The sequence below is a fragment of the Heptranchias perlo genome, chromosome 34 (assembly GCF_035084215.1).
Source record: "Heptranchias perlo isolate sHepPer1 chromosome 34, sHepPer1.hap1, whole genome shotgun sequence".
Classification (NCBI taxonomy): Eukaryota; Metazoa; Chordata; class Chondrichthyes; order Hexanchiformes; family Hexanchidae; genus Heptranchias; species Heptranchias perlo.
Genome location: NC_090358.1, coordinates 15,183,606 through 15,203,889, shown reverse-complemented (window position 1 = coordinate 15,203,889; position 20,284 = coordinate 15,183,606). Strand labels below are relative to the sequence as shown.

Below are 20,284 nucleotides of genomic sequence, written 5' to 3'. Positions count from 1 at the left end.
AATTTTTCCTCATCTCAGTCCTAAATGGCCAACCCCTTATCCTAAGACTATGACCCCTCGTTCTAGACTCTCAGCATCTACCCTGTCAAGCCCTCTAAGAATTTTATACGTTTCAATGAGATCACCTCTCATTCTTCTAAACTCCAGAGAGTATAGGCCCATTCTACTCAATCTCTTCTCATAGGACAACTCTCTCATCCCAGGAATCAATCTAGTGAATCTTCGTTGCACCCCCTCTAAGGCAAGTATATCCTTCCTTAGGTAAGGAAACCACACTGTATATAGTACTCCAGGTATGGTCTCACCAAAGCCCTATATGATTGTAACAAGACTTCCTTATTCTTATACTCCAACCCCTTTGCAATAAAAGCTAACATACCATTTGCTTTCCTAATTGCTTGTTGTACCTGCAGGTTAACTTTCTGTGATTCACGTACAAGGACACCCAAATCCCTCTGACTACCAACATTTCTTAGTTTCTGTCCTTTTAAAAAAATTCTGCCTTTCTATTCTTCCCACCAAAGTGGATAATTTCACATTTCCTCACATTATACTCCATCTGCCACCTTCTTGCCCAATCACTTAACCTATCTATATCCCTTTGTAGCCTCTTTGCGTCCTCCTCACAGCTTACTGTCTCACCTAGCTTTGTATCGTCAGCAAACGTGGATACATTACACTCAGCCCCCTCATCTAGATCATTGATATATTATAAACAGCTGAGGCCCAAGTACTGATCCTTGCGGCAGCCCACTATTTACAAACTGCCAACCTGAAAATGACCCGTTTATTCCTGTTCTCTGTTTTCTGTCTGTCAATTAATCCTCAATCCATGCTAATATATTAGCCCCAATCCCATGAGCCCTAATCTTGTGTAACAACCTCTTGTGTGACACCTTATCGAATGCCTTTTGAAAATCCAGATATTCCACATCCACTGGTTCCCCCTTATCTACCCTGCTAGTTACACCCTCAAAAAACTCTATTGGTTTGTCAAACACAATTTCCCTTTCATAAGACCGTCTTGACTCTGCCTATTCATATTATGATTTTCTAAGTGCTCTGTTACCATATCCCTAATAATAGATTATAGTATTTTCCCTACTACTATACTGGCCTATAGTTCCCTGTTTTCTCTCTCCCTCCTTTCTTGAATAGCGGGGTTACATTTGCTACCTTCCAATCCACAGGGACCGTTCTAGAATCTAGGGAATTCTGGAAGGTCAAAACCAATGCATCCACTATCTCTGCAGCCACCTCTTTTAGAACCCTAGGATGTAGGCCATCAGGTCCAGGGGATTTGTTGGCTTTTAGTCCCATTAATTTCTTTACTAATATTGATTACTTTAAGTTCATCACTCTCATTAGACCCTTGATTTCCCACTATTGTTTTTGTGTTCTCTACTGTGAAGACAGATACAAAATATTTGTTTAACATCTCTGCCATTTCCTTATTCCCCATTATAATTTCTCCTGTCTCTGCCTCTAAGGGATCCACATTTACTTTTGCTAATCTCTTCCTTCTTACATACTTTTCAAAGCTCATACAAGCTGTTGTTATATTACTTGCTAGTTTACTCTCTTATTCTATTTCCTCCCTCTTTATCAATTTCTTGGTCATCTTTTGCTGATTTCTAAAATCCTCCCAATCCTCAGGCATTTTCGGCAACATTGACAAGTGGTGGATTACTTTAAAATAAAGATAGCGTGACTGCTGCTTGGGAAACAAGCATTTACCTGCATGATCCTGTGCTAATGGCCACAGATAAGCCACACATAGATATCACTTGCAGTTAATGAAAGTACAGCCTGGAATGAGCCTGAGGCATAAAGGTTTAAAGCAAAAGTGACCTTGACAGCCACTGTCAGTGCTATGATCATGGTGGAGTTTGGCTCAAGATCAGATTCTAGCATGTGACACAACTCTCATCACTGACTCCCTGGTGAATCTTAACCTTGGCACAGTTCCTTCTAAGCAAAGTTCCTTTGCCTCTGTGGGGGAGTGGGGTCAGAGGGTAATGGGTGTGCAAAGTCCTGGTCCAGTGAAACCTCACCTGCTTTTATTGCTCCTCCTTTTCTTCCTCCAAAAATAGAGGGATTCTCAGAGAGAATCTCATGGCTGCAAATATTATACAAATAATTAAAAATTGCACTGCCAAAAATACTTGGCACAAAAACTTCTAAGGTACTGAGAGGCCAAAGCAATGCCCATAAAAAAGCCTCCACAGATTCACTTGAAATACAGGCTAAAAAACATTAAAAGCTACCTGCAGTGTGTCCCTTTAAACACTTCCAACACATAAACTAGCAATACTAGACGCTGATTTTATAGGGGCAAAATTAATACTGAGCGCATTCCCTGAGTCCAATCTGGAAAATGATATACGCTCCTATGTGATTTCATTTCCAGTCTATTGTAATATTATAATGAAGCTGCCTCACATTTTCAGTGAGACCTGTCTGCACCAAATCCTGCCTGACCAGAAAGGTGCACAATATAAATTATGGGTATAAATTATGGTGTGCATGATTTCCATCCCTCCACTTCTAGTCCATTATGGTCAGCTCGCACTCATACAAGTGGGAAACCCATTCTGTAGTCCCTTTAAATTAATAAAAAAAAGACTATTGATGGAAATAAAGTACCTTAATTTATATAGTGCCTTTCATGTCCTCAGATCATTCCAAAGTGCTTCACAGCCAGTGAATTACTTTTTAGTTGAATTCACTGTTTTGTAGGCAGACATGACGCACAAATTGCACATGATGGGGCTCCATAAAAAGTAATAAGATGAAATACCAGTTAGTCTGTTTTGGTAATGTTTGTTTTTGGATGAATGTTGGCCAGGACACCAGGAGATGCTCTTCTTCAAAAGTGGGGGTGAAATTGCCTTCGATGGTGGTGCAAAATGGGTGATAGCAAATTGGCATCCTGTCTTACACCATGCCCGATTGTCTATTCCATTGAAAATTGGGCGTGGTGTAAAATGGGCTGCTGATTCACTTTTGTGCTATAGTCAAAGACCAATCTCACCCCCTGTGTCTTGGAACCTTTTACTTACACCTGAGCAGGCCTTGGTTTAACACCTCAGCTGAAATGCAGCACTTCCATCAATGCAGTAATCCCACAATACTACATTAACACAGGCAGGTGATTACCTAAATTATGTTCTTAAGTCCTGGAGTTGGGTTTGAACCCACAACCTTATGACTCAGAGGTGAAAGTGCTACCCACTGAGCCAATCTGACACATCTGGACAGCTGTTCACTTTGAAATTCACAAACCATACATGCTTGAGGTAGTATTTCTTAGGATATACCCACACGTATATTGTATACTTTCATTCTTCGTCCAAAAGAAGTTTTTTGGATCTACATTAGGTTCTGCAAGAACAAATTCGGACACAAGATAATGCAAGCCATGGAACCAATTCTGTTGTGAAGAGTCTTGAAATGCGTCATCTTAATGGCATTGGGGACCTTCGGGGCAGGGTGGCAAGGTAAGACTGGAAAAACAGGTTCACTGACTTACAGCACCTCCCTGCTTCAAGCAGAGCGTGCACTGATATATTGTGCACTGAATCCAGTAGTACTATTTTTTGTGAAGGGGAATTTGCTGGGCGTAAATGTAATGTTTTACATTCTTTTTGGTTTTCAAATGTAACAAACTATTTATAACTGATGCTCGGAACTCAACTCATTTTGCCCGGAAATTATTTTTACTTTAAAAATCTTCGCCTCTTATTTTCATGGCTGAATAATTAATTTCAAAACATTCTGAAGACCGAGTCTGAGAAATATACAGAGCAACAGGATAGTTTTGAGTATTTCCCTCTCATTTTTTAATCCGTTTTAGTTTCTCATCTGCAGCTGGGAGAGCAGGTGGTTAACCCACTCCTAGACCCTCACCAATGCTCTGAGTCAGCGGGCTCTCTCTGATCCTGCCCTCTGTGAAGGGTAGGTGATTATCCCCTTCCAACTAAGTGTCACTGACTCCATGTGGGAGCGAATGGTTAAGCAGGTAAACTGCCCCCTGGCTTGTGACACATGCTAATAAGTGTAGGAGAGTGGTCAGGCTGCTTGGGCCTTTGGCTCTCCCTCATACAAAGGTGTCTGACATCAGCTTGGCTGGTATAGCCGAGATCAGGAACTCACAATATAGTAAACTAGGCATAAACACACAGTCCACATTGGAGTGCCAACCTAGTACGCTATTATTTTACTAAGATAACATTTTAAATTACTGATTTAATAATACTGTGGAATGATTAACAACTAAAGAGCTGGGTTTATTATTACAATGCTGTATCAGAATTAAATGATTGATATAACAGTATTGATCTAGTTCAAACTTGTTCCACTTACTATGAGCCCTACTAGCCATCATAGAGTTGAAAATTTCATCCTGCCTTTCTGGGCTGGATTTAAACCCAGATCTCAGAGATTAAAGCACAGCGTGCTGACCTAAGCCTAAATTTTCTAAGTACGCGCTATACTGCCACCATCCCATACTTGGAAAAATATCCTGACAGTGGTATTAGCCGTTTCCCTGTAAATACTTGTTTCAAACGTTTAACAGATGATGAGGGATCTCTTACGATTCTATCCCTGCTTCCTCCCATAGGTGTGATGCAAGCATTGCCAGACTGTCAGCTGACCTGATGACAATATACAAAGGAATTCAGAACCTCAGCGAAGAGCAACAAAGAGCAAAAGTGACCTTGGAAGCAAAAATAAAGGATGTTGAAGGGCAGGTTAAACAAAATATAGTGCATAACATTTAATGTACAACACACACTAAATAAAAAGAAAGCACCATTAGGGCCAGGGTTTCTCAGTAATCATGTATTTACCTAAATGTATAAAATAATAGAAGGCAGGCTCCTATTTGGAAAAACAATTGAAAATGGAAACTGTATGGCTAAAATTTAATAATCCAAATATTTTCTGTTAACTTAATTTATCTCTTACAGGAATATTCCCTTACATTTCTTGTTGTATTGGGTTTTATGAGACCTTTTTCTAAAAACTTATACAAATGGTAGAAGATGTAACATCTTTCAATGAATGCCTTAAGTAGTCACTGACCTGAACAAGCATACTGTATGTGAAATCTGTTGGCTGTATCCTCATTTCCAACAAATTCTGACCTGATGTATATAGCACCTGATCTGCCAAGCATCATTATCAGAGGGACAATTACTCATTCTGGTTTAAAAAAAGGTGATTTATTTTGATGTACGTTACTTGTAGGCTGCACTTCCACCAACTGTAGAGTTGGTATGAAGCACTTTCACTTTGCACCAATGTTGTAGTGCACGGGGTAGAAATTAGACCTCACTGTGGGTGGGCGTAAAATGGACGAACAAGGCAAGCTGCCCAATATTCATTTCCTCAATTGGGTGAACTGCCTGTGGAGGCGCGACAGACACCGGCAGCTCGCCCAATTTATAGTAATTAGGCCCGAGGCCCAATATCGGGCTGGTCTTGGGCCTTCCGGTTCGGGCCGCATTGCAACTGTATCGCCGGCTTTGCACCTGAAACTGGACACCGACGAATTTTTATCCCGAAACCTGGAGTCAAGGCCTGACCGGATCCTGGAGTGAAATGGACTGAGATTCCTTATTCCTGAGAGTCTCACTTTGCTTCACTCCAGAATTGGCTTAGGCCCTGACTTAGGGCTTACAGTATAACTACTTAACACCAGTGCAAAGTAAAACTGCTTTGCACCAACACTACAGTTGTAATGTAAAACCAGCCTTAATAGCAAACATTACTCCATGTATTTAATTAAATTTGCAATCAATGCCATCTTACTGATTATTAAATGTCACTCCTAAGACCCACATAATGTTGACAGTTCATACATCCAAGGAGGCAACCTTTGCTCAACCTGCACAGCAGGCCTCCCAAAGACACACCCTTTGAAATATTTATCATTGGCACCGCCTTCTACCTTTACACTCCCTTTCTTGGTGATGACGGGACAATTGCTCCTGTGGAATTCATGCAACACTGTGGATATTCACAATAATGCAGTCAACAAAAAACAGACCAGCTGGTGTTTGTCTCATTTAGTAAAGATAAATAAATTAAATGCTTTCATAGCATGTGCAGAAATTCAGCCTTCGACTTTACAAACCAAATTTCAAAACTACAGTACAAAATAAATGAAACTTCAAGAAAGGTTTAATCTAAAGCGGTGTGTTCAACATTAGCGAATGGAAATGATTTTGCATATCCAACTTTAAAGTCAAAACTTAGCCGAACAAGCTCCAAGATAAATCTTGAAATTGCTAAATGGTAAATGTAACTTAGTTAAGGTCAGGTATTATATTTTAAAGACACTAGACAAATTGGTTACTTTATTTTGCCTGCTTCTCTTGTTTTAAGTTCAGAGTAGATCGAACCCATCATCTTATCTCTTCCTTGGTTTTCTCCCACTGCATCGGCTATTCACACATTCCTGGTTTCTGTGATGTCTTTCATTTCTTTGAATAAAAAGAAAAATACTGCAGATGCTGAAAATCTGAAACAAAAACAGAAAATGCTGGAAACATTCAGCAGGTCAGGCAGAAACAATGGAGAGAACAGATAATTTAACCTTTTGGGTGTCCTGACTCTTCATCAGTTCTGACGAAGGAGCCACACACCTAAAGAGTTAACTATCTGTTCATTCCACAGATGCTGCCTGACCTGCTGAGTGTTACCAGAACTGTTTGTTTATGTATTTAATTTCTTTAATGCCTCTTTCCATTGCCTGATATGGAGATCATCTGTCATCAAACACTCTTTTAAGCAGGTTATAGGCCATCCCACCAATATTTCCTATTTTAGGTTTTCTCTCCTCTCAATTCAATTCAATTATTCCGATTCAATTAAAGTGTTTGTTCGTCTTTCAGTTTTCCAGTTCTGACAAAGGGTATGTCTGAAATATTAACTTTTATGTTCTCTCCACAGATGTTCCCTGACCTGCTGAGTATTTCTGATTTGCTGATTTACAGAATTTGCAGTTTTTTTTTGTTGGTCTTTTTATGGTTATATTATTTGTTCTGCTGACATGCAGAATTCTTCAACTAATAATCCAAATACAGACCAGATAATATTCAAATGATATAAATACTGGAACTTAACAGCACATTAAAGCCTATCCCTCCCCAAAAAAGTAGATTACTGAACACTAGTAAACCTGTTCTTAAAAAGTGGCATTAGCTGATTTTAAACCAAGAACAGATAATGCTGGAAACACTTGGCAGGTCAGTCAGCATCCGTGGAGAGAACAGATAAGTTAACATTTCAGGTGTGCACCCTGCACTGACAAAGGGTTCACCCCTGAAACTTTGACTAGTCTGTTCTCTCCACAGATGCTTGCTGACCTGCTGAGTATTTTCAGCATTTTCTGCTTTTCATTCAGATTTCCAGCATCTGCAGTTTTTTATTTGCATGTTGCTTAGCTGCTTTATGTTAGGTTTCAGTGTCGTAGGTCTGACACAGCTGGCTGCGCTCCCAGAGCAAACATGCCAGATTTACTAAGGCTGGGCACTGGGAAGATCCAGTATAAAATAGGACTCCCCTGGAACTGACCTTAGCAAATCTTTGGGATTACCATTGGCTGAACGAGACTTGTGTGTTGGCAGCTGATAGCACTAGCATTGATAAAACAAGATTCTCTATTTTTTGGGATGACATAACACATATTCATATAGACATTGGTTCTGAAATTCTTGGGAAGGCCTTAAGGGGCGCAGAGCTGGGAGGGCAGCGCAACTTACACCCACTCACAATTGACAACCCTGACCCCATCGGAAACCCCAGAGTCAGGCTGTTTTAAATATCTTAGTGGGTGCTCACCTGAACTCTGCGATCGATTACATTTCAGAAACCCAGCCTTTGAATTTCTGAGGTATTTTCCTCATTTACATTCCACTGTATTGCACCAGCCCAATTTTGGGGCTCATATCATGCGCCAGGATTTACGACAGGACTGTAATGGGGCAGAGCCCAAATCCACCAGGCTTCCACCTCAACGCTGGCAGTCTGCCACAAAACCACCCTTCCCAGCTCCAGGAATTTCACGACTAATGTCTCTTTGCCTTTTTTGCACCTCAATAGCAATCTCAGTGAAAGTGCCACTATATTGCTAATTAAAAGCCAGGTTCCCTCCCTCTTGCACTGTGCCAATTTGGTAGCTGTTAGCCATAAAGATTCCATTTTTCAATTGCTTTTCCAAATAGGATCTCATATTAAAACAGTATTTCATTCACTTGATAAATGGCTGTTTCGTGCCATTAATGCTATTTATCATCAGTGGTATCGCATGGGACTAACTGGTTCCTCACCTTTTACAGGTAATGTTGACTATGTAACTAATCCTCTTGTCCTAGTTATGCATTGCTGTTTTATTTTATATTAGAAAAATTCAGTTAATGCCCCATTATTAGGCATGACTTTCAATATGAAATTCATTACATTGCAACAGTGACTACAGTTCAAAATAATTCATCAGCTGAGGATGTGAAGTGTGCTATATAAATGGAAGTTCTTTCCCGATTTTCGTCTATGAATTGCACATAGACGTTGCTTTATGCCAAGTGCAATGAGAGTGAAATCTGCCCCATTTATGTTTTAAACAACATTTAGATTATAACTTTGATTAGTTCTTAAACATAGGTGTAAACTTTTTTGGAATATATGGGGGTTGTGATGCATCCCCAAAAGAATTACTTTTAAAATCAATGTTTTAACCCACTTTTCCTAAGGAACAGAATTATGACCCTTCCTCCAGCCGTTAATAAAAATCTACAGTAATGGTTCTGAAAATGTGCTATGAAACATAAATACTTCATGGTTCACAAAATCTTTAAACAGAATCAAGAGATCATCGCCATTATCTCACATTGAGAACAATACTTTTTCTTAATTTTCTCTTTCAGAATTACCTGTCTCTAATAGTATGTGAATCATAGTGAGACTATGCCCAGTCAAACTCACAAGTCTACCTGAAACTGGATTTCTCTTTCACTTTTAAGCGCTGAAGTCTCCCCAGTCTCTTGTACTCAGTGCCATAGTGCTAACTCTGCTAACTAGTGCTAACTAACCCTTCGAGAACTTTAGCACCATTTAACTTTATAGACAGCGCTGTTTTGAATATGTTCATATAGATTTACAATTTCTGAGAATGGTGCATTGTTCAACCACTCTGTGTAAATATTTAACACAAGGAAATGATTACATTACAGTTCATGAAAGTTTCCAATGGATTATTATTGCTATTTTTTTAATGAGCACAGAGGACGTCTTCAGGTTGGATTCTTATTCCAAAGCACAAGTTTGTGCAAATTGTAGAAATCTGTGTGATGCCGGGGAATAAAAAGCATTACTTTAATAGTGGCACTGCTCTACTACTGATGGTGACGAGAAACAAGGATCAGGAGCCAACACCATCGCCAGTGATTCCCACAGGGGTTCTCCCGATCTTCCATCGTAACTTCAGCAGGAGGAAAAGAAAGACTTACATTCGTATAGTGCCTTTCACATCCCATTACAGCCAATGAAGTACTGTCACTGTTGTAATAGAGTAAACGCGGCAGCCAATTTGTGCACAGCAAGCTCCCACAACAGCAATGTGATAGTGACCAGATAATCTTGTTTAGTATAAATATTGGCCATGACACCAGGGAGAACTCCCCTGCTCTTCTTCGAACTAGTGCCATGGGATCTTTTATGTCCACCTGAAAGGGCTGGTGGAGCCTTGGTTTAACATCTCAGCGGAAAGACAACACCTCCAACAGTGCAGCACTCCCTCGGTACTGCACTGGAGTGTCAGCCTGAATTACGTGCTTAAGTCTCTGGAGTCTCTTGAACCCACAACCTTCTGACTCAGAGGCAAGAATGCTACCCACTGAGCCACAACTGACTCCTGTGGAATTGGTGGAAACTCCAGTGAAAATTCTATCCCAGTATCTGCATGGTGCCATGTCAATGCTATAGAGTAATAACCAGTGAAAGGAGAGATTGCAAATCAATTTATTACAATATTGACAGCTGCTTAAAATATCTGCATTAATGGGGAGGCTTATTCAATTGAATTACCCATAATCATTCGATGTTATAGAGAGGAATTAGCTCACTGGTGATTTTTTTTTCCTCATCAATTTTCTCCTCCACTTTTCTCCCGCTCTTGATTACTTTGAATCCTTGCTGAGGTATTGTGCCACAGGCTGTTCTCTGGTATCTTGTCTAAGGGCTATTATTCATGTGTGAATCTCAACAGTGAGTGTCAGAAAGCTATGCAACAATGAATTACACCGCAGCCAAACCCAATACTGTCCTCAAATGAACATTTCCTGCGCTGCAGGGTGGCAATCAGAAGCAGGAACTGTGGCTGATTTTCCCCTCCCTGACCCGGGACATAGAAGCTCATAATGCTTTCATTCTTCTTCTATAGTCTGGGCTGTTGAAGTTTGCAGCAGGGCTCGGTTGCGAGCTCTACCTCGGGCCAGTTGCTTTCTGCGCTGTTCGATCCGCCTGCCCTTGCTCCAGCGCTGGGTTTATCTCGGTACAGACCCATCTAACCTACCCTCTGAACTATGCGGGGTGCTGGTATCTATGCCGGTGTCTGCAAGGATGAGGTCAAATGATGCTTCTTTCATAATGCTGCCCTCTTCTTTCATAATGCTGCCCTCTTCCTCTGCTCACCCAGGGCTCTGTACAGCTCCTGATCCTAAACTGGGGAGAGAGGGACAGTTAGTGTCACGGGTAAGCAGAGAACAAGATGAATGGCTGCCGAAAGCAGCTGCAGTTGGTAATGCAGAATGTGCAGGGCAATATTGGAGTGGGAAGGGAAAAAGAGGGTAAAATGCACAAAACCCCTGTGGGACTTGAGGCTATGGGCCTGACATCCCCTGCCTACAATGTCCAGGACCTCCTCCTCAAGCAGGGACAGGATATAGGCTGTGCCCGCCTGCTTCCATGTATTATGTGCCAGCTTGTCCTGCACAATAGAAGGGAGTGTGTTAGTGGTAGCCTAATGAGATGTTTTGAGGATGTGCATGTTTTGGTCAAATAGTGTGGATGAAGTGGGAATGGCGGCAGAACTGTGGGGAAGTGAGGGTTGCAATAGAGTAGGAGATACAGGGTGTGTGAGTAATAGCAGAAGGAAGTGTAGTGCAGTGATTGCAAGCGAGTGAAGGCAAACGGGGAGGGAAGGCTTGTGAGTAGTGGGGCTACAGGTGGTGCAGGGGTAAGGAGAGAGTAATGCAGGCTTTGAGTTAGGAGTCCTACCTTAGCAACCCTGCTGAGTTCTTTAAACTTCTTGCCCATTGCAAACATGGGTGCAATGCTTCTGGCATCGACCTCCTCTGCCACCTCTTGCCATTACTGCCTGGCCACTTGTCTGGAAACTCTTCGGTAACCCCAGCGGGAACAGCACCTCCCTCCTCCGGAGTTGATCGCCTCCACCAGGAACCCCAGTGCAGTATCTGGGAACCTGGGGGCCCTCACAGCAGCTGTTTCAGGCAAGTCTGAAGTGCCCACTGCTGACTCCAGTGTTCAACAGCCAAAGTGCACCTTCCCTTTAAACAGGCTGCCTTTAAGTAGCATCACGGTCATGCCATTTTCAAGGCCCTGATTAGGCGAACTGCCAGTGAACAGTAGCACCGGCAGCCTAATCAGGGCCTTGAATGTTAATGTTCAATGTTAATGAGGCATGGGGAACAATTTCCCAACTTGATAGCGCCCATGTGTCCAGGCTGTATGCGCAGTTCTGGTCACCCTATTATAGAAAGGATATTATTAAACTAGAAAGAGTGCAGAAAAGATTTACTAGGATGCTACCGGGACTTGATGGTTTGACTTCTGGGAGAGGTTGGATAGACTGAGACTTTTTTCTCTGGAGAGTAGGAGGTTTAGGGGTGATCTTATAGAAGTCTATAAAATAATGAGGGGCATAGATAAGGTAGATAGTCAAAATCTTTTCCCAAAGGTAGGGGAGTCTATAACGAGGGGGCATAGATTTAAGGTGAGAGGGGAGAGATACAAAAGGGTCCAGAGGGGCAATTTTTTCACTCAAAGGGTGGTGAGTGTCTGGAACGAGCTGCCAGAGGCAGTAGTAGAGGCGGGTACAATTTTGTCTTTTAAAAAGCATTTGGACAGTTACATGGGTAAGATGGGTATAGAGGGATATGGGCCAAGTGCAGGCAATTGGGACTAGCTTAGTGATATAAACTGGGTGACATGGACATGTTGGGCCGAAGGGCCTGTTTCCATGTTGTAAACTTCTATGATTCTATGATTTGATGCCTGAAAATGGGCGTGGACCAATTTCTACCCCCATTATGTTTATTTTGCATTACACCAATCTTCCAACAGATTTCACAACTCTTAAAGAGAATTGAGGAGTCTATAAGAGAGCAAGAAGGAAAGATCAAGCTTACTAAGGGACAGAGCAGCGAACAGCCCCACCTGCTGGATGTTAGGTGAGTGCACAATTCACACTCTAATCCAGTGGCACCCCGATTAAAGCTCAGGGACGATTTACAGGCACCTTCCCCCTCTGGAGTGGACTGGCCGTATGGGAAACCGGGAGATTTTCCGAGCGTCCCCCCGCCCTTTTTCCATGGGAATCCCCAAGAGTCCTGCGCCTTTTCAGGGGAGCCAGTCTGCCCCTGCTCCCCCTCACCTGTGGTTAGAGATGCACTTCTTGTGTCTATGGATCTCACTTCAGACCTTGCTGGCTCTGCTTGTGTGGGCATGAGATTGGGAGAGATTTCACGAAAGAAAAAAATGTTCAGAGTTTAGAACAAAATAGGTACGCAGTGTTGCTTTATCATAGAATTATACAGCACAGAAGGAGGCTATTCGGTGCATTGTACCTGTACCAGCATAAGTGAACCAGTTGGGTTTTTACAACAATCCGACAGCTTTGTGATCACTTTTACTGATATCAGCTTCTTATTTCCATATTTTATAAACTGAATTCAAATTCTCAAACTGCCATCGTGATATTTGAACTCACATTCTCTGGATTATTAGTCCAGTAACATAACCGCTGTACTTTCCAAGCAAGACGTCCCTTTTCAGTAGGTTTGTGAGAATGGCCATGAGTAAGTCACATCTCAGGCCTTGACAGATAAAACCCACCTACATCTGTGATTTTATTTTTGTTTCCTCTTCCATCCTAAATAACCACAAGATGTTGCAAATTAACTTTTAGGATGAAGAGCATAACCGAAGCCATGAAGGGCCAGGTTTTGTCCAATTGTTCCCGATTGGAACGGGAACTCGCTAGAAAGGAGCAGGAATTGTTATATCAAATAGAACTGCTCTCCTTAGCCATTAAAGATAAAACTGTAAGTATTACATTAAAAAACAAAAATAAGGTAATCAGCATCAATCTGTTTCAAAGACAGTAGCTGTATAATGTAATGGTTACAATGCAAAGTTGTCACAGGTGCCTGGGTTATATTAGATATGCTAGCTGGTGACGCTGTGCTATTGAGAGCATTAATGGAGAAAGTTGTGGTTTAGACTGTAATACGCTCTCATCTAGAGAGAGTTGGGAAGAAGCTGGCAAGGAGTGAAAGTGGGAAATATTGGGGGAGAAAGTAAAATGGTTGGCATGTTAATGAACAGAACATTTCACGAGGAGTACTGTATATGTGAGTGATCAATCAGGTTTAATAATAGATGTTATAAAAGGTCAACAGTAATTAGTCACTGTCTCTATGTGTGCGTTAATATTGTGGCTAGTTCGCTATACACCAGAAGCTTTCAAGTACTTTGTAAACAATAATAATGTTACAGTGAAGAATTATTAGATTATATACGATTTAGCAAAATTATGATCTTATTTTAAAGTGATCCAGAAGTCATTCATTTGAAAAAACATCAGGGGGCTTCACCATATCTAATCTGCCTAGCAGCCTAAAGGTTAATGTGTATAGGCCAGTGCTGCCGTGTTGCTACCATTGTACAGTACTTTCCTGTCCAGCTAGTAAGGCTTAATAGTGGAAGTATTCTCTTGACTGTCAGTTTGCTAGCTGTAATGGATGTGTGCTCTTTTGTTTGTGTTAGGAAAGCAGTGAAACAAGAATGGAAGAGAGGTTTAACCAGCTGTCCATGAAATTTGACAAAATAAATGTGATACAGAAAATGAACTTGGAGTTTTACAACGTAAAACATATTGAGGAGAAACTAAATGTGCTCATCGTTAAGAGAGAAAAGAAAATATGGAACGAAATAGAGGACATCAAAGCTAAAACTAATGTTGGTGAGAAAATATCAGTGTTTACATGGTTCTATAATTTAGACATCCTTAAGGACGTTTCCTTATGTCCCAGCTTGGCATTAAGAATAAGGACATGTTTCAAAATTGAAAGCTTTCCCCCCTCTCCACTCCTATACTATTGAATTATCAGGTTACATTTCCTCAGGCATAAGCAGCCCTTTGGTATTTTGCTCAAATTCTTCATTGTGGGAACCTAAACAAAGGGTGTAGAAATGCTACTTGACCATGTGAGGCATCGCAGCCGAGCCCAATCCTGGCCTCACCTAATAGCCACTCACAGGTGCTTTCCAGCAGAGGGTCTCTGAATAGCTGTTAGGAGTGAGAAACCTGGGTGATTTTTCCACTCCCTAGGCAGGGGGGGCAAAGGTCAATTGTGATGCGTTGATTGCCATGCTACTGAGATCAGCTAATTCAGCTCACACTAAGGATCAGACTTGGGATCTCTCGGTCTGTGTGCCTGGATAGTACAGGATGTGCCTTTATCCTCTGGGCCATAGGATGGTGTTGTTCAAATTGAAAACTTGGCTACTTTGTATTTGTGATGCATTCCCATTTTAGTCATTGGATCATATTACTGTTCATATGGATTATTACAATCGGCTCTATTAAAGCGAATGTATATTTTAGAATTTTTTCAGATTTTGTTTGTATCCACTACAATTGATGCAGTGCCTCAGCTTTACACTTCTGATGATTTTGTGTTTTGTTATTAAGGCTTTTCAGCTATTTATGAAAGCATTGGATCCTTAAGACAAATACTTGAAGCAAAAATGAAGCTGGATAAAGACCAGTTGCAGAAGCAGATTCTTCAGGCAAAGCAAATGATGGATCCCATTCCCCTGGACCCTGGTTAATGACAGAATCACTGTCCATGGTGTACGACATTCTTTAGACACTGCCCAATAATCATAAACTAAAACTACATTCACCTTTATATCAGAAGATGCTTGAAGCTACTTCATATAGCCTTTGTTTATTAAGAAGGGGCCTCAGTAAAACAGTTTAAACACCATTATCCATGAGTGTAAGTTTAACCAAGGAAGTCAGCGAATTGTACTGTTTTGATTATTATACATCAAACTCAGTGTTTATCCAAATAAAGTAACAGTGAGTGAATTATCTGATACATAAGATGCTATAATGGGGCGTATAAATGACTGAGTTTTTAAAATTAAACCAGTGTAACACAATCAGTGTGAACAGGGCTGTTCACCCATTTCTTCTATAGGTGCATAATCTGGGTTTACAATGTTACATAGCTCCAGAACCTCAATTATTGAAAACTACAAGATGAATTCTGTGAAAATTGTACAGTAAATAAGTTTAATCAAAGTTAGCAACATTTACCAACACACTATCTGTAATTTGGAAGTGTGGTGAACATTGGAATAAGATCACCATCCATGATAACATTGTGACCAGAGCAGTTTCTATCCCTTCTCTCAACTGTTACTGGAAATTGGAAATGCTTGGGTCTTTTAAAGCAGTACTACACACCTTATTACTGCAGTACTATAAATTTTATTCCAGCAGTACAGTATTATACACTTTATGGCCTTCTGCATGGAACTGAAACACTAGTTGTGGCCTTTCTATCTGTTATATACCTCAACAGTGAACGTGAAGTACATTTTAGATTTTTGTTGTAATGTGAGTTATGGAACTTAATATTCAGACAAACTGGCACAAGAAATAGACAGGTTAGTGAACTTAATATATTTATTCTCTATTTAGGGGATTTTCAAATCAGTGGCTGGAGACAGCTGAGGGCAGCTGGCTATATGACATAATGGGTAATACTGAGAGCTGGCATCTTCGCAATATTCCTTGTCCTGAGCCCGTCTAGACTTTGAAAATCCACTAAATCCGTCTTAGATCACCATTTATTTTGGAAAGTGTTACAATAAACCTAAATATTTTTAATATTATGAGCTAAGTTTGTCTTAGAGATTTTAAATGATCAGAATTTAAAATAATGGGTACAATTGTAATGGGTTGTACAATAATGAAAAAACAGTTCATTTTTATGTACAAGTACAGTAAACTATATAGATCACCAAACATTCCCAATCATTCCCACACATCTTCAACCTTCCCCACACATCCCCAACCATCCGCACTCATCCCCAACCTTCCCCGCACATTCCCAACCACCCCCGCACATCCCCAACCTTCCCCGCACATTCCCAACCACCCCCGCACATCCCCAACCTTCCCCGCACATTCCCAACCACCCCCGCACATCCCCAACCATCCGCACTCATCCCCAACCTTCCCCGCACATCCCCAACCATCCCCGCACATCCCCAACCTTCCCCGCACATCCCCAACCTTCCCCGCACATCCCCAACCACCCCCGCACATCCCCAACCTTCCCCGCACATCCCCAACCTTCCCCGCACATCCCCAACCACCCCCGCACATCCCCAACCACCCCCGCACATCCCCAACCACCCCCGCACATCCCCAACCACCCCCGCACATCCCCAACCACCCCCGCACATCCCCAACCACCCCCGCACATTCCCAACCTTCCCCGCACATCCCCAACCACCCCCGCACATCCCCAACCTTCCCCGCACATCCCCAACCACCCCCGCACATTCCCAACCTTCCCCGCACATCCCCAACCTTCCCCGCACATCCCCAACCACCCCCGCACATCCCCAACCACCCCCGCACATCCCCAACCACCCCCGCACATCCCCAACCACCCCCGCACATTCCCAACCTTCCCCGCACATCCCCAACCTTCCCCGCACATCCCCAACCACCCCCGCACATTCCCAACCACCCCCGCACATCCCCAACCACCCCCGCACATCCCCAACCACCCCCGCACATTCCCAACCACCCCCGCACATTCCCAACCACCCCCGCACATCCCCAACCTTCCCCGCACATTCCCAACCACCCCCGCACATCCCCAACCTTCCCCGCACATCCCCAACCTTCCCCGCACATCCCCAACCTTCCCCGCACATCCCCAACCACCCCCGCACATTCCCAACCACCCCCGCACAGTCCCAACCATCCCCGCACATCCCCAACCTTCCCCGCACATCCCCAACCTTCCCCAACCATCCCCACATATCTCTAACCACCCCCGCACATCCCCAACCTTCCCCGCACATCCCCAACCTTCCCCGCACATCCCCAACCACCCCCGCACATTCCCAACCACCCCCGCACATCCCCAACCTTCCCCGCACATTCCCAACCACCCCCGCACATTCCCAACCACCCCCGCACATTCCCAACCACCCCCGCACATCCCCAACCTTCCCCGCACATTCCCAACCACCCCCGCACATTCCCAACCTTCCCCGCACATTCCCAACCACCCCCGCACATTCCCAACCATCCCCAACCATCCCCACATATCTCTAACCATCCCCACACATTCCCAACCATCCCCACACAGTCCCAAACTTCCCCATACATTCCCACCCTTCCCCACACATTCCCAACCATCCCCACACATTCCCAACCATCCCCACACATCCCTAACCTTCCCCACACATCCCCAATCATCCCCACACATTCTCAACCTTCCCCACACATCACACAAGCACTGCCTTTATTATAAAATGCATGTAATGAGTCATACATTAGTACACACCCAGATTCACTCATTCATCATTTATATATTTGTAATACGCTACTTACATGTGTTTGGTTTCATTTTTGTTTTTAGAGGCTGACTGCTAAATCTCATTGTTAAAATTTGCTGCCTCTCAGTCTAGTTGACAGTTGTTTTTAGCAACATTACCACGACCATATTAAGACAAACTCACAAAATACGTTACCCTGTCAGTAGCCCTCAGGAAAAGAGTCTGCAAAATGAGAGCATCCATTTGTGGCATTTTAAGTGCTCTTTGTGTTTGCAGAAACCTTATTAAAAATTGATTAAAATATTGAAGGCAGCAGCATAGTAACCTGCTACTTTATTGTAGTGTGTTGTGGATTGTTGGGACTAGCAGCTTGTTCTTGCAATTTCCCAGCTCTGAGTTCCTGGTCTTGGACTTGCTGCAAGAGGAGGCAGTGAATGGAGGAGAGATAGTTCCACAGGGAAGGTGGGAACACACCCACTCCGATTAGAACTGCAAGCAGTTCTCAATTCATACCTTTGTAGTTTTTCAATACATTTCTTTTTTACTGGATTCTGAAGAAAATACATTTTATTTTATGCCATTAAGCATATAGGTGTACACTCAAATATTTCATCAAGCCATTGAACAATTAACACATATATATTTTGTGAGTTAATTTTATATTTGGTTGTACATTCACACATACATAGTTTACAAAGTCACTGCACATCCCGCCAGCACGTGCCTATAGGAGGAAATCATCAACACATCCGGACTTCTTGGCGCTGGGAGTGCTTGCTCTAGGGTTCTGGGAGTTGGTTAGGCACGGAGACAGTGGGGAGGTGCATGCTGGTGGTAAACGGACCCTGATCTGCATATTTAAAGACGAACCCCGCTGGCTTCAGGCGGGTATCCTTGCCGTCTGCTTAGAAAAGCAGTTTAAAATAGAAGGCACGGCGCGGACACCAGCAGGTAAGTCTCCCGGCTGATTTTAACTGCCCGCACGCCCGGTCTACCCTAGGCTCGTAGGGTTAAAATCGCCCCTATAGTTTCAGTAAGCTTTTTAAGCATTAGTTTTAAATAAACACTTTTGTTCCACTTTTTCCATTGTTATATTTATTCTTAGATGAAATTTTGTTGCTCTGAATCAGTAATTATTAATGTAAGTTTTAGAATCTTGGAGCTTACTGAACCATCTGCCAATTAGTATTCAATTTCCAAATTCCTATTTATAAGTATCAGAGCCTCTTTTTAGAGTTTAGTATTTTGCTAAAGAAGCAGTTTTCACATGTAATGGTTAAGAAGATTTTTAAAAAGTTTATTGCATTTGAAACACCGTTTCCACTTTTATGAGACTTGATTGAAGATAGAATTACATAGAATCTACAGTACAAAAACAGGCCTTTTGAGGTGTTTATACTCCACACGAGCCTCCTCCCACTCCAATTACCTCTTCCCACCCTGCCCCACTTTCCTCTATTCCCTTCTCCGTCATGTATGATCAATCCTCCCCTTAAATGTGCCAATACTGTCTCCTTCAATTACTCCATGTGGCAACAAGTTGCACATTCTCAGTACTCTCTTTGTAAAGAAATTTCTCCTAAATTCTTTATTTAATATGTTAGTGGCTATGGGCCCGATGTTACCAGGGCTGCGGGTTCTCAGCGGGGGGGCTATCGGGTGCGTGGGTAACGCGCCCGGTGAAATCAGTCAGCCACCCGCGCGATCATAGCCCAATTGGATCCACTTACCTGGTCCTCCGGGTTCCCCACTGCTGATCTGCGCGTCGGGCGGGCTGCGCATGCGCAGTAAGATCTGTCAGCTGGAGGAGCTCTATTTAAAGGGGCAGTCCTCCACTAACAGATGCTGCAACAAATAGAAATAATTACAGCATGGTGCAGCCCAGGGGGAAGGCTGCTCCCAGTTTAATGATGCCTCACTCCAGGTATCAATACATGGGGTGAGGAGGAGGGGGAAGACAGAGATCATCCCCCCGGCGGGCGGGAGGAAGCGGCCTGCCTCTGCCACCAAGAAGGCCTGGCTCGAGGTGGCAGAGGAGGTCACCTGCACCACCTCAGTAGGTCAGCCAAAGTGAGTACACTTACTCATTCCCCTACACTCCATCTGCCACATCACCGCCCCCACCCCACACCTCCTTCTGCACTGCCAACACTACTCTGTCATATCACCCCTCATACCCACTCAAACCTCATCCTCATCTTACCTGCACTTACTCACCTCGCCAGTACTCATCCCGCCACTACCACTCAACCCAATCCTCATACAATCTCATGGCTCTATCTCATACTCACCCTCTCGTGCATCTCTTTCACCGTCAGCCTCACTTAACCTGCCACTACCTGTGCTGCAGCCACAGGGCATGCATCAGATATGTGCAGTAGGC

General features: G+C 42.9%; 1 protein-coding gene across 1 annotated transcript in view; it reads left to right on the top strand.

Annotated features, from left to right (window-relative positions):
- LOC137301830 (protein FAM81A-like) overlaps positions 1–15,403 on the top strand; it is a 36,283-nt gene extending 20,880 nt beyond the window's left edge. The window contains exons 4-9 of the mRNA XM_067971490.1: positions 3,382–3,500; positions 4,625–4,754; positions 12,370–12,476; positions 13,214–13,349; positions 14,074–14,269; positions 15,002–15,403. Of these exons, the coding sequence (XP_067827591.1) occupies positions 3,382–3,500; positions 4,625–4,754; positions 12,370–12,476; positions 13,214–13,349; positions 14,074–14,269; positions 15,002–15,141 (828 nt within the window). The 3' untranslated portion in view covers positions 15,142–15,403. The remainder of the gene's footprint in view (positions 1–3,381; positions 3,501–4,624; positions 4,755–12,369; positions 12,477–13,213; positions 13,350–14,073; positions 14,270–15,001) is intronic.
- Positions 15,404–20,284: the final 4,881 nt, after the last annotated feature.